Genomic DNA, 26,703 nt, shown 5'->3' on the forward strand with positions numbered 1-26,703 from the left:
ATCCTTCTAAGGTAATGCTTTATTATTTCGTGGCTTTGGCGTCATTCTGAATTTCTTAAGGTATGAATATAAGGAGATTATGAAGATAGCACAGAATCGGCCAGAAGCAGCTTAAATATGCTGTTTGACAGTGACCATGTGACCCACCCAACACCATCTGTTGGCCAGAGAGGAATGTGTACTTGTCCTTCACAGGAAATGCGTCTTGAACACACATCCTTTTCTACTGCACTGTGACTCTATGGTAATGAATATTAGAAAAGCAAAACTGCGTCGTTAACCCCTGCTGAGGTCTTGCATTGCAAACTGAAGTACTTGAGAGACAGGACTGACATATCTCAAAGGAAAAGTAGAAAGCTAAAGGACACCCCCTGTAAATTAGGATATGAGACTGCAAGCAGAAGAACTTCTAAGTGGGGGAAAAAAACCAGTGTTCACTCACATGGAGGAATATTTATGTTGACACTTTGTGAATTTTGAAGCCCTGTAGAACTGCTCGCCAAGGTTATCATTAAATCATTCATAAATGGTCAAAGAACCAGCTTGTACAGCACTTTAACTGTGAATCACTGTATTTTTGTCATAATTTTTAAACAACACTTAAACTATGTAATCGTGTTTATTCCTAATGTATAGAGGGAATATTTAAGTTGCGGAAAACTAATTCTGTGGCAATACCTACAAAAACCTTTAGCCTTGTGGATTCTGCCTATTTGGTCCTATTTATAAACATTTTTTATACAAGACATGGGGGCAATAATAGCATAACTTAAAGTAATCTTCCACAGTTCTGTACATATTTCTCTTTTACTAATGTATCTTCTTTAAAAAGACAGTTTTCCTATTCTTCACTCTCTGCTCTTAAGTTCACTCTGTGCAAAGTGTAACATATGTAAATGTCTCAAAATATGACAACAATCTTCTCAAACTGGAATAAATCCCATTATAATCATGACACTGCATTGTTTATGAAAAAACAAATAACTGAAGTTTTATTATACTACAGAGTCGAGAGAAAACAAGTTCAGGTGATTATGAAGCACGGTTCACAGGTACAAAATAACCTAATTCCAAGAGAAATGACTATCTGAATGGAGACAATGGGACTCGGTTGTCCAAATGTGAAATAATCTTTAGAGGTGTTCACAATCATCAGAATAAATACATACATCAAATCCTAGCAGCACCTGGTTGTAGATGTTTTCCTATAGTTAGGAGAGACTAAAAAACCTATCGCAAAAAGAGTCATTTTTATGGATTCCCCATAGCATTCTATTGTTTTTCTAAATGAAAATTTTATTTTTTTTTTAATTTTGTTTTCAACGTTTTTTATTTATTTTTGGGGACAGAGAGAGACAGAGCATGAACGGGGAAGGGGCAGAGAGAGAGGGAGACACAGAATCGGAAACAGGCTCCAGGCTCTGAGCATTCAGCCCAGAGCCCGACGCGGGGCTCGAACTCCCGGACCGCGAGATCGTGACCTGGCTGAAGTCGGACGCTTAACCGACTGCGCCACCCAGGCGCCCCTAAATGAAAATTTTAAAATAGTCTAAGAACAACGGAAGAATGCTTCCTTTGTCTTCTTTCAGAATCTCCCGGTTTTAGTAAGAATGCTCTCGTGACTCAGTTTCAAAAATCCATTCTGGATTTCACAGATGATTTCACTACTCTCTAGTACAGAAAGAATACTGAATTTATGGGACTCATACAGGTTTTTGCTCACTGTACTCCCTGTGAGGAACTTCTGGAAGCATTTTACCTGGAATGAAATACAGACCCCAATTTCACTGAAATTGACTACTGTAGCTCTTATATTGAAAGCTCTTGTTAATTCTAAAAATCCTTCAATGAATTCTTTGGAATTTCTAAATATATAACCTCTTTAATGATTATTTTACTGCCTCCTATCACTTTGTCGTATCACTCTCTCCTATTTCCTTAGTATAAGGGAGATTGTTTTCAATCTAGTTGGACTAATAAAGTGGTTTTGAATCTTGAACAGCAATTTAAACAAAAGATGGATTTGAGAAGCTAGAAACAGGTTGTGAGCTCGGGAGCTTTTAAAATAGTTTTGGAGTGAGTAATGATAACCAACCTTAGGATAGTGCTAAAGACAATAGAAAAATACAAATAAACCTACAGCCAAGAGCTAATATGGCTCAAAAAGGAGAAAGAAGAGAAGTTAGAAATGACTTCAGAGCTTTAAATTTAAAAAAGAAAACAAAAAAAGTATCCTATTTGACTGTGACCAGAATTAACAATTCTCTAAAACTTCAAAAAATATTAAGAAATTGGACATAATTTTATTACTGCAACAAATATCAAATATATATTTGTGCATATGTTTTTCAATGATTTATGCTCTATTTATAATATATGAAATGCACGTGTTCAACAAAAATAATTTCAATATATATTAAAAATTTTTCAGTATGAACAGACTGATTTCAGATGAATATTTCAGCTGAATCTTTGAAATCTCTGAGCAGCACTGTACTTTACTGCATTTCTTTTATTTTAGACAACAAAACATTTTGCCAACAGTTGGCCTGTCCTAGTTATTAAAACTTTTTTACACAGATTGTCACCAGCTGAGCTAAAACAGCAGCTGTCCACTGGAAATAATTGCAGAAATGTTTTGCCCATTGGCCTAAAATCAAACATATGTTTTCCGGTAACAACTAAAATATAACTTTCTTTATTGACATGTGTTAATTATCCAGGAGTGTTAATTACAGAGTTATACACCTGGATTGTCAGACTGGCATAAAATTCCATTATTTGGGGGGTGGGATTTTCACGTTTTAATTTTCAGTACTTAGTTGAGACAATAAGACTATATTCTGTAATAATTCCTTTTTCCCTTTTTTTTTTTTAATTTAACAGTTGTCAAAGATCGTGTCTATACAGAGCAAAGGGAGTAAACAGCTCATTTTCTCCCATATCTAATCAGCGTTGGGAGCTAATTTAAATATACTATGACAGTCTTTAGTTAGGATTATAATAATTTTCTATCTCCTCTGCACTTATACTTAAGGGATTATGATAGGCTTCACAACTTTTCATGCTCTGTTTGTATGAATTCTTTAAGTACTTCAATTAGCATAAACTTTAAAAAGGAATAACTGATAATGTAGCAAGTCTTCAACACTTTGGTTGCTATTTCCAAGTTTGTACTTTTTTTTCACAGAGATGGAGTGTTTGTCTAGTTTGCTAACGAAGACTTGTGGTTGATTTTAGGGTTTCATTCCTGGAATAGTCAAGAAAGAAACATCTTCCCCTCTCCATTAGGACATTTGAAACAGTACATTTGTGGGGTGCCTGGGTGGCTCAGTTGGTTAAGCCTCTGACTTCAGCTCAGGTCATGATCTCATGGTTTGTGAGTTCAAACCTGGTGGCAGGCTTTGTGCTGACAGTTTGCAGTTAATGTGCCAGTGGGCATTACGGTCACAGAACTACGGTAAGTCTATCCTCTTACTTTGAGAACAGACTTGCAGGGCATGATTACGAATGCCATTCGCGATTCTCTATGATTCGGACACCTAAAAGTAAACGCATAGCTTTCTTCCTAAAGATAACATAACAATATTTCCATATGGCCATTCATTTTGTCTAATACATTCTTCCATCAAAGTAAACATGGTTCTTAGTATGCTCCGTGGTGTCACCCTCCCAGAAAATAAGAATAAAGAAAATATTACCTTCTGTATAGTAATGATTCCTTCCTGTGTATCTTTGTCAACAGAAATCTTGAAAATCCCTAATCCGTCACCATCCACGATTTTGTATTCCATTTCAGCATTAGCTCCTATATCTGCGTCAGCTGCTTTGATTCTGGCCACAACAGAGGCCACTGGCAATGATTCTGGGACATTATACTGGTAAGACCCTGTGAAATTCAAATCAAGAATTGAACACGCTTTATACAAAAGCTAACCAATAAAACCTATTTGGTTCTTTTGCATCATCCTTGCTTAATTTCTGTTCATAGTTCCTAAAAAAGATGCTGAGGCAGTATCAGATAAATGACGAGTTTCATAGAGACTAGAGAAATCTCATGGTGATGGTTAGATAATCACTATGTAACAGCAGAAACAGTCTGAGGAAACGTGTGAGAAGAATCTCGATTCTTGTTTTTCTAGTGGTGGGAAATACGCTTCTTTTAATAATAAAATATATTTAAAACAATTATGAAGAAGATTACTAGATAACCAGTGAATCGACATAATTAAAATATAATTACTGTAAATATTAAAAACAAAAATTGCATAGCTTAGGCTTCCAATGGGCAAATACAGGTCTAAATAGTACCGATGAATTATTGTTAGAATTTACATCACAGTGTCTGTTACTATGAAAGTATCAGAAAACTGGGCCAGGGAGTTGATGAAAGACAATATTGGTCTTGTTTTAGCTCATAGATTTATCAGGAAGGATTATCTGTGTGGGTTTATGTAGAAGTGATTTGGAACACAATGGCACGAGAGCAGAGGCCCTATTATTCAAACAAAAGGAAAGAGAGGCAAAAACAGAGAAGCTTTTCAAACTTTCATTTGTAAAAATTCCTCTTCACCATCCTCAGAGTCAAAAAAAAAAAAAAAAAAAAAGTTTGGGAAGCAGATGACCGTGACCATGAACATCCCTTTGAAACTAGAAAACTCCTCAGAAACAGTTTTCCCTGATCTTCTATTTTTTTCCTGCCTTTTCCACCTATTCCATTCCCTTCTGGTTGTTAAACACGGTGCATTTTCACTTTCTTATGAAAAGACTCTCTTCAAGAGGAACTGAAAAAGGAAAATGTATCCATATGAAGGGACCACGTGTTCAGTTCAGAATTACTATTGTTGGCAATTTTCTAAATTTTGGGACAAGTTACTGATTAAAAATATAATAATAATGACAAGAGATGCTGATGACTTTCAAGTGATCTCTTTCACACATCCGTAAGAGACCTTAGTAAAATCCAGAAATTTCAAGGTTAGAATATTAGCTACAGGCAGTCCGGAAAATCTGAGCCTTCCCTCCTTGCCTTCCCTCACTTTAATGAGCAGGAGAGTATCTAGAGTAAGCTAGAAAACCTGTACTGTGTCTTATCCAATCATGACAAATGGAATAACACAAATTCTAAGTATCAATTCTTATCGCTGTAGGCTTAAAGAAGGACAGGTAATTTGATTGTGAGCCCAATATAATTATATGATTGCTTTGTTTATTCTACAAAACCTTCCTCTCTTCCCCCATTATAAGGTATCAAAGGCACAATTAAGGGTAAGTTCATTTTTTATGAATGCTGAATTTCGAGTCATTTCACTTTATTTTGTGTGGAGGCATTAAAATGTCTGTTGTATAGGGGCGCCTGGGTGGCTCAGTTGGTTGAGCATCCGACTTCAGCTCAGGTCATGATCTCATGGTCCGTGGGTTTGAGCCCTGCGTCGGGCTCTGTGCTGACAGCTTGGAGCCTGGAGCCTGCTTCTGATTCTGTGTGTGTCTCTCTCTGTCCCTCTCCACCTCATGCTCTCTCTCTCTCTCTCTCTCAAAAATAAATAAATAAACAAACAAACAAACATTAAAAAAATTTAAAATGTCTGTTGTACAATAATATAAATATGAAAAATGTGTAAAATAAAAATGAAACATCCACAGATGGAATATTTGCTGGAAAATATAGCAACTTCATGTTTACAGAGAAAGCTTCCTTGTTTGAGTTTATTGGTTTCTGAGATCTGTAAGGGAGCTTAATTTCCCATTTCTATAGAACAAACATTTTAGAGATATTGTAGTCTATACAATTTCCTTAATTTTCCTGAGCGTTGTAAAGAAATACTGCACACACACACACACAAAAAAGAAAAAAAAACTAAAAGAGACTGAGATGAAATGCTTTTATATAATCAAGACATATCTACCTAGATTTTTTCTTTCCTTTTCCTTGGCTGAGTCAAAAGCCACTTTGGTCATAGAAACTAAATTGAGGCCATATGGTTTTCTGGTTCTTTGAACTGACTTTTGAAACACTGAACGTTTGCACAAGAAAAAGGTGGTCGAATTGCTGTAGGAATGTTTAATGTGCATGAAGTGGTAAAAAAAAAAAAGCGTAGAGTAAAAAATGAAAATGCTGCATGTTCTTCTATGTTTCTCTTTAAAAATAAATCAATACTGTCAGTGTACAGAATGTATTTGAATGTTACTAATTGGCAACAATCTCATAATTACAGAATGTGTGCAAAGAAGATCTTAGAATGAACAGATGAATCTATAAACAAACTTAGTAACTGTCCGGTATTAAAAACGTGAACCAAAGAAAAACCATAATATATCGAAGAAAGAAGTAATACAAAGATAGGATTTCCACACTTCTGAATTAAAACCACGCCCCTGTAAGAAGATAATTACTTGTTTGAAAAGCATTTGGAAAAATTCCCTTTGAGAGACATTTGTATAGACTGGCAAGGAAAATTAGGGGACTTGGAACATTTAACAAACCAGCTTACTTCGAGGAAAGCGAGGTGGGTTATCGTTGACATCAGTTAGGGTCACGGTGACTGACGTAGTTCCTGAGAGTCCTCCATTTTGACCAACCATATCCTTTGCCTGAATAACAAGCAAATACTGGTCTTTAGCCTCTCTATCCATGTTTGGAAGGGCGGTCTTGATGACTCCTGTAAAATTTCAAATCCCAGTAAAACGCATCATGAATCATTGCATTTATACTGGCGAAGAACACTGACAGAGGTAGCAAGTCGCTCTTGAGTTGTTGCCTTTTGTTGTTTTGCTTATTTTAAATAATCTTAACGCATATTGAAGACCAGGGGGTACAATAATTATACACAATATTACAAAACATAGAGAATGCTATAACATGGACAAGCAGGGCTTCTAGATACTGGAGAGAGAGAGAGATGATGTTTAGATTTTAGGAAAATATGGTTCAGGAAATACCAACTTATAAATAAGTAACATGAAGTCCTCATCTACAATGATGGGCAGTTACCCATATAGGTACATGGTCACGAAACTCTCCTTTTCTTCTCTTTCACTCTCTCCAACAACTTCATTCACAGGTGACATGAAATCACCAAAAACCTTTCAGCTATGGTTCCTACCACCTCTCTTTGAGCAAAACAACTGAAATAGTCTACAAAGAAAAAAATGAGAATGATTGGCGTTTATTAACAAAAACACCATTTCAACCTATGGCTACGTTTGTGGATGTGGTTATGACGCAGGATGATCTTATGCTATACTTAAAGATCTGACAAAGCACCAAAGATGAGAACAACTATGTTAACATAAATCAGCAACACTGAAAACATTCATGTGTTTTGTTGTTATTTGCTTCTAATCAGTTGCATTGAATATTGATCACACTTAAGGCTTCAGATATATGAGAAATTGATTCCAGAGTTTCATGATGCTCAATGGAGAAACTTGACAGAATAATCATTGTTGCACTGAACTGGTTGTTTTATCTTAATAACTATTTAATTATTGCATAGGTATGTTAGGCAATAATATTTAATTATGGGGTGGAATTTAGTTTAATCATGTATATGTAAATATACAAATTATATGTGTGTTATATACCTAACATACTTAGTACATGTACACAAAGGTGATATCAACAAAAAACCTATTTAAAAACGATCTAGGGGCGCCTGGGTGGCGCAGTCGGTTAAGCGTCCGACTTCAGCCAGGTCACGATCTCGCGGTCCGTGAGTTCGAGCCCCGCGTCGGGCTCTGGGCTGATGGCTCAGAGCCTGGAGCCTGTTTCCGATTCTGTGTCTCCCTCTCTCTGCCCCTCCCCTGTTCATGCTCTGTCTCTCTCTGTCCCAAAAATAAATAAACGTTGAAAAAAAAAAAACAAAAAAAAAAAAAAACAAAAAAAACCGATCTATATAGACCTTGAAACTCGCAATATGAGGTCATCTTCTTGCAATTTCATCGTTTCCAACAGACTGTCTTACTAATCCACGTAGGACCATAGCTTGAAAGATGTCTAATGTATTTTATTAAACAGAATCTACCTTTTAGGGGGAAGTCAGAATTTAAATCCTCACTGATTCAGACCTGACAAAGACAAACTCTGGTACTCTGCACTTCTCATACCAAGTTGCTTGATGGAGGATGGTTCTTTGGAAATAAAATAACTGAAAACAGCTCTTTAAATTGGGATGGAGGTTCTTTCTTTCCTCATGGTTAGCACAAAAAGTTATATTCTCCAAATTTATAACTTTTTCAGGGCTGCCAATTTAAATAGTTTAAAGGCTGCTAATTCAACGTACACGTAATAATGCCGCGTTACATTTTATATATGTGTTATATTTCATATACAGTTTGTGTTATATTTTAGCACGAAGTATAAGCCTAGGTGACACTAAACTAGGCCTGCCCTATACTTTACGATATTCTACAGTATGGTAACTGTTCTAGGCATGGGAAACAGATGAGAAAAACTTTTCGATAGTATAGTTAAAAGCTAAGCAATTTGTTATCAGTTCCAAGATTCCAAGTTAAACAGCACTAAAACTATCTTAAGTAACCATACTTTTGTTTAGTCTGAGCACTAGATAGCAAATACACATCCCCCCCACACATATACACATCAACAGCACATCCATATTTTAAGTGCTTAGATTACACTTCTTTGAGTTGGGCAGTTTTGTTTTGTTTTTAAACGTTAACCACTTTCTCTTATTGGGCACCTCTGCTACAAACACAGCAATACAAGGTCTCTTTAAGTAACTCCTTCACTGAAGTCTTTGGCTCTCTACATACTGCTTGTGTTTAATATATGACATATCCAAGAGACATGAAAATCGAAGGAAACAGTCATTTGGTTCAGTTGGTAAGTGTCTAATACATATTTTTCTTGGTGTCATCACGGTTCTATGAATATTATATATTTGTTCTTCAATACTTATGTTAACCCCAATTCATAAAACAGTGAGCACTGATCTCAGTAATAATGAGCATAAATAATCTTTGTCTAAGAGTTCTGGGACTTAAACCTCTTCATTTTGTTTTCCTTTCTTATGTTTCTCATGTTAATCATCCTTTATTTATTTCTAACCTTTTTTTTTCTTCTAATAAATTGAGGATTGGCCATCTTGAATACTGGAGCATTAAGTGTGTATCATTAGATGACAAAATATTAATGAGTTATGTTTAGAATCATTTCCCATTCTTTTTTTTAATTTCTACGCATCTCTTATTTTTCCTTCTAATATCAATAGGCACAAGTGAACTTTCGTCCTTGCACCTTTATTATGTTGTGGAGAGAGCCCTTAATATCTCAACCACTCAACAAGGAGAACACTGTATCCTTTCATGGTTTTGCTTGGTGGCATTATGTTTGTAAGGAAATATAGCACTCTTAAGAAAGTCTGGTATTCAAAGTTACTCACTGATTTTTCACACCTCTAATTGTTTCTTTACATGTAATCCTATAAATAGCACTTTTCTAAAGCAAAAATCATCACAACGTTTGCAGAGTAATCCAGGTAGTAAAGGTAATTTCCAAATACCTCAAATATTAAGCATATTTTTGACAAGACTGGAATAATTGGGAGAGAAATGAATTTACATCAGGACATTCAAAATATATTTCCAGTTCGATGACTTTTGCTGGCTTTTTACTTTTAAGTAAAATTGTCTACATTTGGAAAAGAATTCTCATACATTGGAGTTGATTTGCACTTTGCTATATATTAGGGACACACACATACGGCAAATTGTTCACTCTGTGACTCTGAAGTCGTAAAGGCTAGTCTTTTCTAACCAGATCCCTGTAGCTCCGTGAGATTTTCATGGAAGACAACAATATTATTTAATTTCAATAATCAGTCATTTTAAGCCCCTTATGATGAGAATATATCCTGTAGCTCTTCAAAAGAGAGATGAGCTCAGATGTTAAGCTTCCTGAAATAATCAGTTTTCTATAGATGTATCGTCTGACCCAATCACCCAGAACTTTTCATTTGTTTATAATCCATGGTCACAAAAAGTACTGGGCATAGGAAACATAAATTTATCCTCATTACTGCTGAACATCTCTCTGGCTTTTGAGTCTGGGAATAAATTTTCAGATGATTCTCTGCCTACCAGCCACTGATGATTTTTGGTTTTTTTAAAGCATATTCTTTTACCATGAAATCTTCTAAAGAATTTATATAGGTCTTAAATGTAACAGATAAGAGCCGGTTCTGAAATCGACCCCAGTTTAGAGAACCAAACAATCATTGAAGCCAGGCGTCTGCACACTCAGGCCTTGGGCTGGTCTCAGTTGATTCGGCAACCACGTGACCCAGGTGACACGGGGCTGTGGGGCTTCATGCTGTGCGGATCTGGGACGCATTAGATGTACCTGCTGAATCTCTTCCTATTAGTTTACACTCTTTCCTAAATTGTGCCTCTAGGCCTTGTTTATATTAGGTTGGTCTATCGATAAGCGAAGCATGTGAAACAGAACCAAAAAAGCCAGAGAAGAGCCAATGATAGTAAACATGGAAGCTTCTGAAGCAGTCAACTTCAAATGAAGAGTCGCTGAGGAATGGACTCTTCCAACCTGTGAGAGGATGTCCTCAGCAAGCCCTGATGGGAGGGAGGGCCCTCCACACCTTGAGCCACACCACAGAATGGAACGCAGTCGAAGGCCATACTTGGGAGGCAGGCTTCATTATGACTAAATTACTTGTGTAAAATTACGACTTAACCAGTAGGCATGTCACATATGACGTGCGTATCACGCAGTTACACCTCTCATGTTTAAGAAGAAACTCCTAAATGACAAGTGGAGTTGCCCATTCAATCCACTTTCCAGGGCCAGCCTCGTTGGCCACGTGCCCTTTGCAGGCACACAGGTCCCATGCTTGGTTTCTTGCTCTGCTGATAACATCTTGAAATCCTATTAATTTTAGAAGACGGCACCTGCTTTTCCATTTTGAACTGCAAATTATGTAGCCAGTCCTGCCCCATATCAAATAGGCAGAAACACGGGATCTATTTGCTTGCAGTTTACAGAGTAGATGAACACCTTAGAATGACCACAAGCTTCTTAGAAGTTTGTCACCATCATGGAGACAGGGGACGGGCATCTCTACAGTCCTTTTAATGCTGCCTTATCCTCCTCTTAGCGCCATTCCTTTAGCTTGTTAGAGCAAATTGTTAACGTTGGCTTTTGCAGCTACTTGCGTTCTTGTTTTATGGATGGAGAAATGAAGGTAGAAAATACAGTTACCCTCTGGTCACATGGGTTGTGAGTAGTGCGACAGGTGAAATATGTGACTGGAGGTTTTAGCCATGCTAGGTTCATGATGTGTGGTTAATAAACAGTAGTGGGTATTGTCAATATTAGAAAAGAGAAAATCAAAGTTAAACTTACAGAAATGTACCTAATAGTGATGCTCTGTGCCTTATTTTCACAAATACTGGAGTTAGCATTTTTTCAGTGTTTTTCCTATCAAACATTTTACTTTCTTCTCAAAAACTCTTCCATTTAAAGGTTTAGAAGAATCACATTATTTCTCACCTAGATACAAATCAGACTGACACCGAATATGAAGACTAAGTCAAACTTCATTTACAGATCTCCATGCCCTTAAGGATTGAAAAACTTTCCATTTCTGTCAAAAAAAATACATTTGTGCAAATAATACACTATCCATACGAGAAATTAGCAGAGGATAAAAATTCCCAGAATCTCTCTGCACTAATGACTCTAGAAAGAGAAGTCCCAATGATTACCATAATTACAGTATGAAAAAGTCTAAACAAAATTAAACTAAATTCATCTCCTACTCTACACGATCCTTGAGATTCTGAAATTAAAATTAATTCGAAGTACTAATCATGTGATCCCACAACACAGACTATTGTCCACTTAATCAGAGGCCTTACCTCCACTGGACTTCAGAAAAAAAAACTATTATCTTACCAAAAACCTAAAATCACCGGCCAATCAAGAGTTCCCGCAAAATACTGAACCCTAGGGATTAGTGCCTGCTATTTTTGGACAGGTTATATAATGCAGAAGTGTATAATTTGTGAGCAAATTGTCAGAAACTTGTCAATGTCTTTGTAGGCTGTAAAGAGTAGATATATAAGGGAATGGGTGGGTGTGTGAATTTAGGCTTCTCAGATCTATCGTTAAATCTAAGCACATATTCCATAGTCACAGGATTCATATCACCAATCAAATACTTTTGTTTACTTCTCCATCAATACTTGCTTAATCGGAACTGTTTCTTCTCTGTTAGACTGTCCAGGTGGCTTCAACACTCTACCACCATATTGGTATGAAAGACGCAACACGGTCTCTGTAAAAATCCTAATGGTGAGCTAGGATCGAATTTTATTTTTCTGTTCCTGCACCTTACCCCTGTCGTTCTCAGAAGACACTTACCCTATGGATCCTCCAAATCAATCCTCCTTTCAAATCAATCAAAATCCATTGATTTGAAAATGAATCAATATTACCATTTACAAATATGGACCACAGTATGAGTAGCATTCAAATCAGCATCGAAGGTCACAGGTACTCTCCGATATTCCTAATCATAAGCTTGGCTGTTTGAAAAATAATTTTCTTCATGATGAAGACAAAACAGTTACAACATGGACAAATTCTGGATTTCATGGTGGTGAGGAAAATCATCGGCTCAAACCACCCATCTCCACACCCCCCACCCCCAACACGCAGAGCCAGAAAAGCAGAACAGAGAAACCATTATTTTCTATCCAAGATAACAGCGCTCCAAATTATGGTCTTACTTAATGTAAATTATTCCAGCTCCAGAGCAAAACAGAACACCTAGCCAACCAACCACATATTCCACAGTCAGGCTCGCAACTCATAAAAATATGTTTCTCTTTTAAAATTAAAAAGGGGCGCCTGGGTGGCGCAGTCGGTTGAGCGTCCGACTTCAGCCAGGTCACGATCTCGCGGTCCGTGAGTTCGAGCCCCGCGTCAGGCTCTGGGCTGATGGCTCGGAGCCTGGAGCCTGTTTCCGATTCTGTGTCTCCCTCTCTCTCTGCTCCTCCCCCGTTCATGCTCTGTCTCTCTCTGTCCCAAAAATAAATAAACGTTGAAAAAAAAAAAAAAAAAGAATCAACGTAATTTTTGATTGGGCAGCTCATCATCCGAATTGCTACATTTAAACTAATTTCCCTGATAAGCCATACAGAGAAAGACAGATACCATATGTTTTCACTCTTATGTGGATCCTGAAAAACTTAACAGGAACCCATGGGGGAGGGGAAGGAAAAAAAAAAGAGGTTAGAGTGGAAGAGAGTCAAAGCATAAGAGACTCTTACAAACTGAGAACAAACTGAAGGCTGATGGGGGGGCGGGAGGAGGGGAGGGCGGGTGATGGGTATTGAGGAGGGCGCCTGTTGGGACGAGCACTGGGTGTGGTATGGAAACCAATTTGACAATAAATTTCATATATTGACAAAAATAAAAACATATTTGACAACAATAAAAACTAAATTCCCTGAGTAAACCAGACTCCAGACAGATGAACAGAACCGACTACCTACTCCACTACCTGGCAGGGAGATTTTTGCTTGAGATTTAAATTTAACTGCCTGCGATTCCTTTGTGAATGAGTTAGAGGAGGCAAGACAAAAATAACACGTGACATAAATAATCAAGATTTTCTTCTCTTGTCAGGAGACAGCAGCTGCAATACTTTTTAAATATATAATACTCTGTTTAATTCTGCTAGAAATTCTGATAAATGTAATAAAATATTCTTAAAAGATGTTAATGCCACTATAAATCATCGGCTGTTTCTTCCCACAGGACACCCACTGAGAAAAGCCCAGTAATAACGTAGCGTCCATTATCAGTACCAAGTATATCGCATAAAAACAACTAATGGGGCATCCAGGTGGCTCTGTTGGTTAAGCATCCAACTTCGGCTCGGGTCATGATCTCACAGTTTGTGAGTTTGAGCCCCACATCCGACCCTGTGCTGACAGTTTGGACCCTGGAGCCTGCTTCGGATTCTGTGTCTCCCTCTCTCTCTGTCCCCCCCCCCTCAAAAATAAATCAAGATAAAAAATAAATAACAGGGTTTTTTTAAAAAATCACTAATGTTAATTCTATGCCAACAGATAAATGATGACGTTACACGAAGAGGCACATTTCACTTTTTACCTGTCTTTGGTTCCACTGAGAAGTATGGCTGTCCTTGCAGAATGCTGTAGACCACTCGGGCACTGTTGCCATATGTAGGATCATCAGCATCCGTTGCTGTCACTTGTACCACTGAGGTCCCTACATGCCAATCCAAAAAACCAATGAATTAAAAATTTCCAAATGCCACAACACAGAAGAACCCACACACTGCTGAAGATTCTCCATTAGATTTGTTTTGAATTCTTTTTTTTTTTCTTACTTCAAGGCAAATGAAAAATGGACATGTGGTTTGTAGATGACACACCCAAAACGATGATAAATGCTAATGAAGCCCTCAGAAATATCTAAGGGGTACAAAAATATGTTAGCAAAAAATTAAGATTGATGATGCGCATTACGAGTATACTCAGAACTGGATGGGACTCAAATTTTCGGCCTCTCATCCATCAGGGGCAGGTAACAAGTTTTTATCAAAAGCAATCTCTCCAAGTCTCAGTTACCATCCAGAAGGCAGTGTGACAAGTAACAGCATCTTGACACCCAAGTCGCTGAGGCGGTCTCACTGTTAGAGCCGAGGAGAGCCAGGCAGAAAAGGAAACTTCACTCACTGAATAAACAATTTCTGATGGATGCACTTAACTGGATATTAGGTGGCATCTCTTCAGCTTTAGTTTTCATTGTTTCCATGAATTGATTTAAAAACAAAAGCATTAAATCAAATGCAAACCACACGCCCCAAGAAGAAAATTCGTAGCACAGCAACTTTAAAAATTGCATCAGCAGGGGTGTGTGTGTGATAGAATGCTTTGCGGCTTCCTCATTTTACTATATATTCACTTACTCCACATGGAAAGCACTTACTGCGATCTGTTCTTTTTATTTCCATTTGGAGTATAATCTTAAAAACGTCACTCACATCTACTTAGTTTATATATTTAAGCACATGCTGTTTTATCATTTCTGTCCTATTGATGACAATGGGGCAAATCTCTTTATGTATTCTTCTCAGTTTGTTTCAAATGTTTTGAAAATATTTTTTAATCTAAAATTTCATCTTGATATATTTCTAAATAGATTTCCCTCTCTAAGCCCTTTAAAAAAGTCATTGGTGTCCATTTTGTTACAAATCTATTGTCTTTTCAACACTATGATTTTCATGAACAATCCCGTTTCCTTTAAAAAAAAAAAAAAGGTGCATATTAAGAAGCTATGTATATGGCACTGTTGTTTAAATTCTGATTTTTTTTTTTTAATTTGACAGACTTAGTTGATTATGCCGTGTGGATGCCTGGCAGGACCAAATAGTGAATGATGTATATTTAAAAATATTAAGAATTAAATTGAGATCATTTTAAAATGTTAGAACCAATGACCTTGATATTCTCTATTTTCTCTACACTGTACCATCTTTACAGCAATATTTACTCTGGTAATATGCTTAAGTATTGATTTTCTAATTCTTTTGAAAGGGAAAGAGCCTAAACAAAATAAAACCATTTTGGTAAATTTGGTTGTATATGACTTTTTTTCTCTAAAATGTTCACTAAGAAACTTACTTTATATATAAACTCATATGTATGTACACCCAACACACATGTACACATACTTTTAAATAATTTTAATTGTCCATGCTTATCTATGCTCTTCTGGAGAAGATGAACTATCCTAAGGATTTATTAGCAGGTTTTCAATCTAAAATTAGCATCCATCGAAAACCACACCCATGAATATTAAACAATGAATGCTTGTGTTGTATATGCCATATTACTTAATGGTTTTTATAAGTATTTGGTTAGAATTAAACACTTTGATAAACTACAACTCACTCTGGATCCACATAACATATTTAATGTAGATATCTACTGTTCTTAGTTTAAATTCCGATATTATTTTAGTGGTCCCAATTAATGTCAATTAAATCCAGAAGACACCTAAAAATCATTTCCTAAAAGGTCCTGAACCTGTTGGAGTCAAATAGCTAAAATAACTTGCATGTGCGCATGATAATCATGCTGTTTGATATCAGAGTGGTACCACTGAAATCAAAACTACAGTGCATTATTTAGCCTCTAAAAGAAAAAAGTTCACATTAATCCAGTTTGCGTGGCTACATTCTATGTAGCAAAGGAAAACCTTAGCAAGCCAACAAAGAAAGCCCAACATGTCAACGTGAAAATTACAGAGTTGAACCGAACTGCTTACACACGCCTCAAAGCTTCCTGTTTTTCCAAACATTAGTGCTTTGGAGAGGACAATGTGCCTTCTCTTTTCTCTAAAACCTCCAAAATCTTGTTGTGGCTGCTGTTGTCCTAGTTGTCTGTGCGGTTAAGCAACAGCAAGAAGCACTCCGAAGACGTGGGCACTACTGAGAAAGTATGAATATGCCTGTTTGGTTAAAGAAGTTCCTCCATGCAAGCTGACTATGGTGAGATCCTGCCATCGTAGTTCAGAATATTTCCTGACCATGAACATGGTATTCCTCTGGCTCATTTTCAGTTTCTATTTCTTTAGCAGCTAGAGCAATGGTGCCCCAAATAATTTTCCCTTTCCATCTGCTAGACACAGAAATTTAGGGGCACTAAATTGTGATTCTCCTCAAGGGCACACATAATACACATCTTTTCCACTACCATGGTAGACATGTTGACTGAACGCTGGAATGAATAAAGTGGCCTTTATTTAATGAAACAAATCACAATGGGTAAAATTTTTACATGTTAAAATACAAGGCCAATTACTACTTTAAATGCATGTCTTATTTCAAAACTGAAAATGACAGGAAATAAATATCTAACTCAACTGGTGTATTTAAGCTCCCATCTTTTTTTTTTTTTTTTATTGTTTTATGAGATCATCTAAAATTTCATACCGGCTAAAAAATATTCCAAAGGTATCTGAATAAATAGTTTAAAACTGAAATTATATTATCTGATGTAAGTAAAGTACATACCAATAGTACTTTACTTTCTATTTTTCCAGTAATGGGGCAATGTGAAAAGGCCTTCGAATAGAATAGACTTCATGACTCTCTTATATATCTCAAACAGAGTATCGCTTTACCATTATTATCTATTCAGCATAAATTTTCATACATTTAAGTTTCTGGAGAAATTACAAAAAAAAATAGTGGTGGCATACGGAGGGGCATTTTTGAGTTCAAGCACACTCTACAAGCAAGTAGACCAGCTGACCTAAACGTTAGATGGCCTGCCTGATACCTCGGCCACAGAAGCATTCTCAGAAGAGTGAATCATTAATATTAATCAGGAGAAAGAAGAGATTATCGCAGGGCAAAGTCTGGAAGCATATTCTTTTTTAACTTCTTAGGTGTAATTTTAATCTTTTTTAAAGTTAAATATTACATTTCAAAGGAAAAGGCAAGTCTTGAATAATTTACTGAAGATTTTGAGATCTCCGTGTGAAAGGAAAAACTTGCCTAATTTTCCAAATAAAATAATGACTTGAATAATTAGATGTAGGCACTGGCTATTAACACATCTCAGTCTTCCCCCTCACCCTCCCTGGAAACTGCTATACCAATACTAATGTGATTTTTTTTTTCAGTACCTACAATGATTTGATTTTTCTTTCATTTTTTTCATGCTTATCTATGTTTGATAGAGACACAGAGCATGAGCAGGGGAGGGGCAGAGAGAGAGGGAGACACAGAATCCGAAGCACACTCCAGGCTCAGAGCGGTCATCAAAGAGCCCAACATGGGGCTCGAACTCATGACCTGTGAGATCGTGACCTGAGTCGAAGTCAGACGCTTACCCGACTGAGCTGCCCAATGGTATGATTTTAATACAAACTCCCTAAGACCAAACACTGAAGACCAGCATGCCTTGACTTACCCACAGGCGACATTTCAGGAACTCCTGCAGTGTATGGGCCATCCAAGAACTTGGGCTCGTTGTCATTGATGTCCTGAATCTTGATGACAAACTCGGACTCGGGCTCCACGGGCTTGTTGGTGAGCCTGTCCAGCGCCTGGGCTCGCAGCGTATAGTAGGCCTGCTCCTCTCGGTCCAGCCTCTTGGTAGCATGGATATCCCCCGTGTTCTCATCAATAATGAAAATGGAACTTGCCCCTTCGCCTGACAAGATGTATTTGATGGAACCATCTCCTTTATCAACATCAGAGTGAAGCTGGTGAAAAATTCATGTGAGATGAGATTAACTTACAAGAGCGTCAGCGATATGGAGATAGGTAAAAATAATTATGTCAGGCAGCAGTACATGAAATTTTATTGTTCTTGGAAAGATAAGCTGATGCTTATTGTGCACAGCAGAAAGGCTATTAGAATGCGTCAGCTTGCACTTGTGAGCAAGACAATTTCATTTCTTCCTGTAAACAGTCTCATTTCCAAAGGTATTTTTTTTCCTAGAATTCCCAAAGTTAGGAACTTGTGGTGGTGTTAATTTTTATTTGATCTGTCCTTGCCAGTTTTGACCATCTTCTTTGAACAGAGCATTCAGTAAACCTGTGTAATCGGTTGATTTGATCTTATTCCAAGCAAAGGGACTTGCTACAGAACACTTGTAAATTTCGATCTAATAAAATATGTAATCTGCTTAGAAATCCCCACATTCTTTAAGGGTTCCCTTCCCTCCCACCCCCTTTTATGATTAACAAGTATGGATGGATGTCCAGCCACTAAATCCGCCTCCAAATCCTGTTCTATATTTCAAAATGTGAAGCCGAAAAAAAAAAAAATTACACTGCTCTCTGAAGTAGGAATGTTAAATCAGTATGTGCCTGAGACTTCATCTCAAACCTTTCTTGAAATACCAAGAACTGCATTAGATTTGCATGATTAACCCCGGCATCAGCAGCACGGCCAGCACCTACTAATTTGCATTTCATATCCGGAACCATCCCCACTGTATGTCAGAACATTATGTTGAACAGAAGAACCTTAGGAAACTCAGACATAATTACACATTTTCCTGAACTTCATAACCCGCAACACACAGGACCCAATCTGTCATCTCCACAATCTTTCATCCCCTAGAACCGCTATCATCTGGACTTCGATTAATATGAATGCAAACAGCCAATTTACCAAATAATGAGGCTTCTCACTGCCACCCAGAACTGTGTTTGCACCCTTTCAAAAATGTAAGATGCGGGAAACTACTTAGGGAAGTGTGCCCATGGTATGTTTCCTTCCTGCCACGGTAGGTGCCGAAGGTATCGCTTTTTTGCACCACTGTCTCTGTAAGCAATTCTTCTATCTACCACATTGTGACAGCTGTGTTTATACTCTGCTTCAGAACACGTAAATAGCTGATTCACCTTTTAGTTTCTGTAATTTATATCGGGACTCACTCATACAAAAAAATTAATTACTGGCGCAAGTTACAATTTAGCCCTGCTCAGTGCGGAATTATCTGGCGCACAATTATCACTATACCGCATGTGTACCCACCATATGGAAAGGCTGCATTCTTGAAATACGGGGGATTGCTTAATTTTCTGAAGTCATCCTCAGGGCTACTATTCTATCTCTCTCTCTCTCTCTCTCTCTCTCTCTCTCTCTCTCTCTCAGGAAAGCTGGGAATCACAGTAGTTTGAATTACAGAGTGCTTCCTAGGGGTCGAGCACTCTTCTTAATGTTCTCTACATGGGAACTCATTTCTCGCTCACATTGAATGGATTCACTCTCCCTGGTAACAGATAAGGACACTGAGATCAAGAAAGGCCTAGTGGCTCGCCTGAGGTCACATGGTGATACTGCGACCAGGATCATGAAATCGGGAGGGGGGGGTTTGGAGAGGGGCTGCTGGAAGGCTCAACCTCCACTTTAGGCAATAAGACCTTGCATCCAGAGAGGAGCCGCTGTCCTGTGCGGTGGACACATCAAAAGCTGCAGCCAAAGGACAAGTCGGAGAAAGAGGGGTGCATGCAACCCCCACCCTGATCACCCCCAAGTCTTAAAGAAGTTGAGCGCTTCTCGTGGTTTCCGTCAACGCACTCTATACTTGGCAGAAGGCTCCTTCCTTGGCATTCTGGAACAGCAAAACGCTCCACCACACTCAGTAACACAGACCAAAAAACTGGAGTCCCGAGACAAGCGCTGATGATGGATGAAAACAGGTTGTTTTAAGCTGCTGACACTTCAAGGACCCCCACAGCTCCACGCACTTCTCCCGGCTACTTTTTTATCCCCTCCTCACTGCATCCCTGCTTCCAAGATTTAGAAGAGTCTATACGCTCCCACTGACCTTGGTGTGAAACAACAGAGAATGATCCAGTGACCACAGAGACCCTCAAGGGGATAGACAGGTCGTGTCTTTAATCAAAGGCTTGCCATGTCTCTAGGTCTCATTAGGGACTACCATATATAGAAGAACCAGCCCTTACGATTCATTTAACTGATTCCTGTCAACTAGTTGCTGTTTCCATGGCATGGGGGTACGATGCTCCTGTGGTATCCAGGTAAGGGAGAGAAGGCACATTCCTTTTCAATACATACCACACATTAAATCCTGAGCTGATGGTCAACCGACAGCGTTAAGAACTTAAAGGAAAAAATGATTCATATCGCTGGTTTCTCTACTCATTAGAGGATCAGATGTCTACACCCCCGCCCCACCCACAATTATTACCACCATCACACACACACACACACACACACACCCCTCTCTCTGGAGCATCACTAGGCTTGTAATCACTGCCAGAATTCACAAGCAGAAAATTGCTTCGAGTGTCCTTGCAAGGTTCGTGTAAGCATCTGTAGTTACAAGTGGATGACCAACTTTGAAATGTTAAGACGGCTACCCGATTATCAGATGCATTCAGACATTTACTCTGTGAAACACTGTGCGCTAATGCTAATCTTAAGAGGTGGACTGAAACCCACGCTATTAGGGAAAAACTACTATTCTCCTCTACTACGAAGACAAAAAACAAACAAAAACAAAGAAACCACACAAAGCCTCAGCAAAGAAAAACTTGTAAGTGCAGAATGACTTAATGGCACGCTTAGGTAAAAAACATGTGTGTGCAACGCACATGCGCATGTGCGTGCACGCACACACACACACACACACACACAGGTACACGTGATCTTTGTGAATGACTATTACAGACTAAAGAAGCACTATTCTCCATAGCAAAAACCTCTGTGCAGAAAAAGAAATAGATAAGCATTCCATGGTCCCACCATATGGCAATGGAATTAACAATAAATGAAAACCATGCTCAAAAACAAATATTTGTCCTCATATTTTGAGCAGAGTAGAACTTCACAATGTTATGTCTATTTCATTTGCAAATACCCTTGTAAACATGATCTTGTGATTCATCTAAACAATAACAACAACACCTTGATTCATTAATCACCACACAAAGCTCACCTTTAGTGCATGGATTCCTAAATCCCTTTAAAAATATTTGTTGACTCCAAAGTAGATGTTTACATTAATATTTTTTTTTCCAAATAAACACAGTGAGGAGCACACACCCCTTCGCTGGGTCTACCTCATGGTAAGGCAAAAGAATCAGTAGAGAAGGAGGTACAATCATGAGTTTTCTCTATATCATTATGTCAGCACTGTGTATGGTAACAATGTGAGAACATATCACACCGTACTGGATCCTTCATAAGCCATACATGCCGGAAAATCAAAGCACCCACGACATGCACCCTAAAATGTAATAGATTTAATAATCCATTATGGTTCCATCATTCCCTTGACAGAATACCTACCCACTACCTCCAATAGAGCAACTCTTTCTTCTCAGTCTTCAGAACAATAAGCTTAATTTGGAATCTTAAACTCTTTCACTAGTTACAAAACTCGGCAGTTACTCTCCATTTTCTGTGTGTCAGAAATTATCTCCCTAAAATTCATATTGAATTATATCACACCCCTCATCAAATACTTTTAATGGCTCTCCATGGTCTAGGGATTTACCCCAAACTCTAAGCATGGGGCTCCATGTAGCCATATGCTCTCTTTAGTCTCTCTTTTGCATCACATCTCAGAAGGCACTCCATGTTTCAGGCATGTCGGACGAGGACCACACCGGCTATGCAGAGCAGGCAGCACGATCCTTTTCAACACAAATCCTTCAGAATCTTGCCTCCAACTGACCTCCATCAACTGACCTCCAACTCAGCTTAATGCAAAATCCCCTTTACTGAAGTCTTAAAAATCTTCCTATCTTTTCCCCATGGCCTGCCGTTTGCATTTCTGTGGCAGAATGCATTTAATTCTGCTTTATACTGAAAATCTGGTGTAGTTGTTCTCATATCCAACCTTTGATTTATAAACTCCTTAAGAGCCAGGTTCTTTTTAAATACCAAATCCACATTCTCAATAAACAGTTCATTGTATTAAATGGAGTCAATTCATAATCCACTTTGTAAAAGAGTAGTGCTTGTTTTTCCTCAATTTCTATCCTTTTAAGTTTTAATAGCATTAGGCAAAAAGAAAAACTAAACAAAAACATCCTGTATCTCTGGACTGTTCTCCCTAATCCTCTGAACTGCCTAGATTGAGCTCAGATACCTCATCTTGTATGCCCATGGTAACATTTGGCACATTATTTTGTACTTGCAAATTTACACATTTGTGTTCCCCAGGAGACAGAACCCTGTAGGGCCAGACACACTTTCTTATTCCTGTTTCCCAAGTCTTACACAGTAGTACATACACACATGCACAAACACACATACACACACACACACACAAACACACACGTGCTGGTAGAGGGTTTTACAGACCTTTGGATCCCTTTGGATGGAAGAATCTTAATGTCCTTAACCTTTATATACACCATTTAGTTTTTAATTTAAGATTATAAAGACCAAAACTAAAAATAGATCAATGCACTGCAGTTTCGACAAATTTCTTATATCTATTTAATCAAAAAGGGCCTGATACAAACTATCTGGTTGTAGAACTGTCAACCTATCTGCTTAAAGAAGAGTCTTTTTTTTTTTTTAATTTTTTTTTCAATGTTTATTTATTTTTGGGACAGAGAGAGACAGAGCATGAACGGGGGAGGGGCAGAGAGAGAGGGAGACACAGAATCGGAAACAGGCTCCAGGCTCTGAGCCATCAGCCCAGAGCCCGACGCGGGGCTCGAACTCATGGACCGCGAGATCGTGACCTGGCTGAAGTCGGACGCTTAACCGACTGCGCCACCCAGGCGCCCCAAGAAGAGTCTTAATATGGTGCATAAATCTCAATTCAGCAAAGGCGAAGGGAAAAAAAAATCAATATGTTGATCAGGATTGTGCTTTGTAAGGTAACAGACAACATTTTCACATGAAAAAAAAATTGTACATCTAGACAGAAGACGAAACTATTTGGAAAAGAGATCGTGTTTATCATGAAAGCTTTGACACTAAAAAATAAAACTAAAGTCAACAAATGTCTCTGTGATCCTCACTGACCTATGTGTGATGAGGATGGAAATAATTATAGTTGATAGTCAATGTTCCTTGTAACAAACATTTGAATAAGCGCAAAATGTATTATTACAATATAAAAGTTCATACTACACCTGTATACAAAAATAGAGCAATGATGGAGGAGAAGCAAGTTGATCGCAATCTGTGGATGATTTATACTGACTATTAGTAAAGGATTTCTAAGGTGAACTTCCCAGCATTGGTTTACTGATGATAGATTCCCAGATTTTTTTTTAAGTTTAAAAATACATTACAAATTGACAGGACTCACATGATTCACTAAACTTTTCAAGGTTGAAGTCGTAAGTATAGAGGACAGATTTAAACAATGACCGGTGGAAATAAAGCCTCTTGAATATACATATTCCATGCGAGTTTTCTTTTCTCGTTATGCTTTTTAATAGATATTTTCCACATGCCACTGGATACCGTGTAATTACCAAGTTGTTGAAGAAATATTATAAATGAAAACAAGTGTATGAGCCATTTCTTTCTGGTTGAAGTATTTCCAATTTATACGTATCATTGTGGTCCAGGGTATCGGAACACAATTTACTTGTGAAGCATCTTTTGATGAAGATGCACGGTTTATAAAGTAAAGGTATTAATTACAGCACATCGCGTAATAGAGGAAAGGGATGCAATCCAGGAAGTGCTTAGCGAAGGTTAAAATTGTCACACACACAAAAAAAATCTTTTTTTTTTTTTTTTAGCCAACAAGAAGTAAAAAGGAAGACCTATGCAGATTTTCTTTTTCCCCTTGGAAAAAGTTCACACTAATTCAGTGGCAATGAACATTCCTAGGGTCTTAGTTCACTTACTTAGTAGCTGAAAGGGACAACTGTTAGGTGTCCATTGCAAAGGAGCAGAAGTATGGCCACTGAATCTCCACTCTGCCCCTTATGTGATCCCTTGATCACTCCCAAATCACAGTTTATTCATCTGTTATAGACCAGCATCCATAAAGGTACAGTTGGCCTTGCACGTTGAAATGAGGATAAAATGAAGTAATGCACTTGGAAGTATTCTGTAAAATGTAACTTTCTCTCCCTATCTGCAAATCCACACAGAATGGGTACAATAGAACTAGCTGCATCCCCTAAGGCTGGGGGGGGGGTGGAATCTTCCTTTTCTTTGCAAAGGTTCTACATTTACGCCTAGGGCGTGGTTACTGAGAACTTCACATTAAGGGCTGCATCTTTTTCATCAGGGACCCAACGATAACAACTCAGAAAAGTGTTTTCTATCCCACACAGCTACATGCGCCTCCCTAAAGAGATCTCCACGGCGTTCATCTCATCCTCTCTCTGATTGCTGTCTCCAGGCCACATCCAGAACTTTCAAACAACTTAGGAAATCTGCCTTGAGTCAAATTGTTACTGATCAAAACTCCTCCTGATCAAAACGGCTCCTCGTCCAATGTAATTGTGAGCACATCATGTTCTTTGCTTCGGGGCTCCCCCGTAGTACTTTACTCACTGAGTTCTAAACTCCAAGTAGTCAACCAGAAGCAGATAAAAAGCAAACCCCTGGAAACGTTAAGCTTTTTGCTCAAGAGGATAATTTTCAATCTTGCTTTTTAAATGGGGCTGGTTGAGCAGAAAATGTCACAGGAAGCTAAAGCAGTGCTACTCCACCCGGGGTCCAAGGACTGGGTGCCATCTGTCCAAGTCGAGGCAAGTACAGAAAATGAGTAGAAGAGCTTAGCAATTTCCAGGGTTGTTTTACAGAGCAATCTAATGTCTGCTGAGCCCAACAGTAACGGAAAAATGAGGGCTGAGTTTTATATCTAAATAATTCATTTTTAATACAGTTACAAAATTATTAGGGGGTTACAACAGAGCATGTTCTGTGTTCTTCAAAAAACACTAAGCTTGCAAATAACAAAAACTTGGCCCTTCCCTCCGGATCAGTTGAGAAGCACCGGGTCAGTGGATAACACCTATGTGAAAGCTCTTTTGAATGCTTCTAGGCAATAAACCATCAGTCCAAAACTCTCTTCCTGTCCTCACATGAGCAAAACCCGAGGATGCTAGCCCCCAGGGAGGGACAGGGCAATTGCCGGAGGCCAGCCTGAAGACTTGCACAGATGTTTTGCACATGGCATCTTGGAGAAGGCATTCGTGTACAAGCTGCGGCGGGCAACGGCACGTGTTTGCCAAGTATTTCCTGAAGTCCTCTGAGGGGTATTGCCTTGTGCCTTCAAAAGTATGAAAACAATAACAGTTAATAGAAATATAATTCTGGAGTCTCCATTTGGGGAAGAAAGCTTTGACACTCGTGTAATCTAAAAAGAGAATACTCCACACTATCGTTATCAACTCTGACACAAGCATAGTATAGGTCCAATGTAACCTGATGGAGGCCAGTATGTGGAGAAAGATCCAGAGAAACAGAATTTCAGAGATAACATGAGCATAGGAGGGTGGACAGAGGAAAGGAGCTAGTCCAAGAAGAGAACAGCCAGTAAGTAGTCATTCAACATACACTTATTAGTAAGACCTTAGTAAGGAGGGCCGATGGTTAAACTTTATACCCACAGTAAGAATGTACATTACTTGTAATTTGTGATATCTATTTGGTACACTTGTTTTCAAATATTCTGAGTATTTAATGTTCGTCTAGTGACTCTTTTCTGGCATCTTTATAAAGTCACAAGTATCCCTTTAGCTGTTACTAAAAGCACCGCGTACCGCGTGAGAAGTAGCATTTCAGCTGTTACGCACGAACTAAAGGGATACAATCGACATGGTCCTCGTGCCTAAGCTGAATTGTCCTGGAAAAACAGAGACCGAATCCAGTCTGTTTCTGTCTTCCTCTAGAAACTCCACCTATATTAAACATGTATTACAAATGAGTCCCGGGTATCTCCTATGGGCCAGGTGTGTGCGTGTGTCTGAATGAAGACGAGATGGCACAGGGGAGCCCAGAGTGTAGAGCCAACAGTGGCCTGTTTTCATGAGCTCACGGAGAGAAAGGCTGTCAATGCAGCAGGCATGGGACCAGGTCGAACAAACAATCACATTTCTGCATTGAAAAAGCACCCACAGAATGCCAAGAAATCATGTGGCAGGAAAATCAAACGGAGTTCAGAGGTTCAGGGAAGTGTTCTTTAAAGAAATGATATTTAAGTTG

At 38.3% G+C, this 26,703-nt stretch overlaps 1 protein-coding gene across 6 annotated transcripts in view; it reads right to left on the bottom strand.

Moving 5' to 3' along the window:
- Nucleotides 1-26,703, bottom strand: part of CDH7 (cadherin 7) — a 123,013-nt gene that overhangs the window by 47,939 nt on the left and 48,371 nt on the right. For all 6 annotated transcript variants that reach the window (XM_040478607.1, XM_040478604.1, XM_040478609.1 and 3 more), the window contains 4 exons: nucleotides 17,995-18,289; nucleotides 14,159-14,278; nucleotides 6,492-6,659; nucleotides 3,702-3,889 (listed from right to left, as the gene is read on the bottom strand). In XM_040478607.1, coding sequence (XP_040334541.1) covers nucleotides 3,702-3,889; nucleotides 6,492-6,659; nucleotides 14,159-14,278; nucleotides 17,995-18,289 — 771 coding nt within the window. The remainder of the gene's footprint in view (nucleotides 1-3,701; nucleotides 3,890-6,491; nucleotides 6,660-14,158; nucleotides 14,279-17,994; nucleotides 18,290-26,703) is intronic.

Source organism: Herpailurus yagouaroundi, unplaced genomic scaffold (genome assembly GCF_014898765.1).
Source record: "Herpailurus yagouaroundi ecotype Mexico unplaced genomic scaffold, PumYag 142, whole genome shotgun sequence".
Lineage (NCBI taxonomy): Eukaryota > Metazoa > Chordata > Mammalia > Carnivora > Felidae > Herpailurus > Herpailurus yagouaroundi.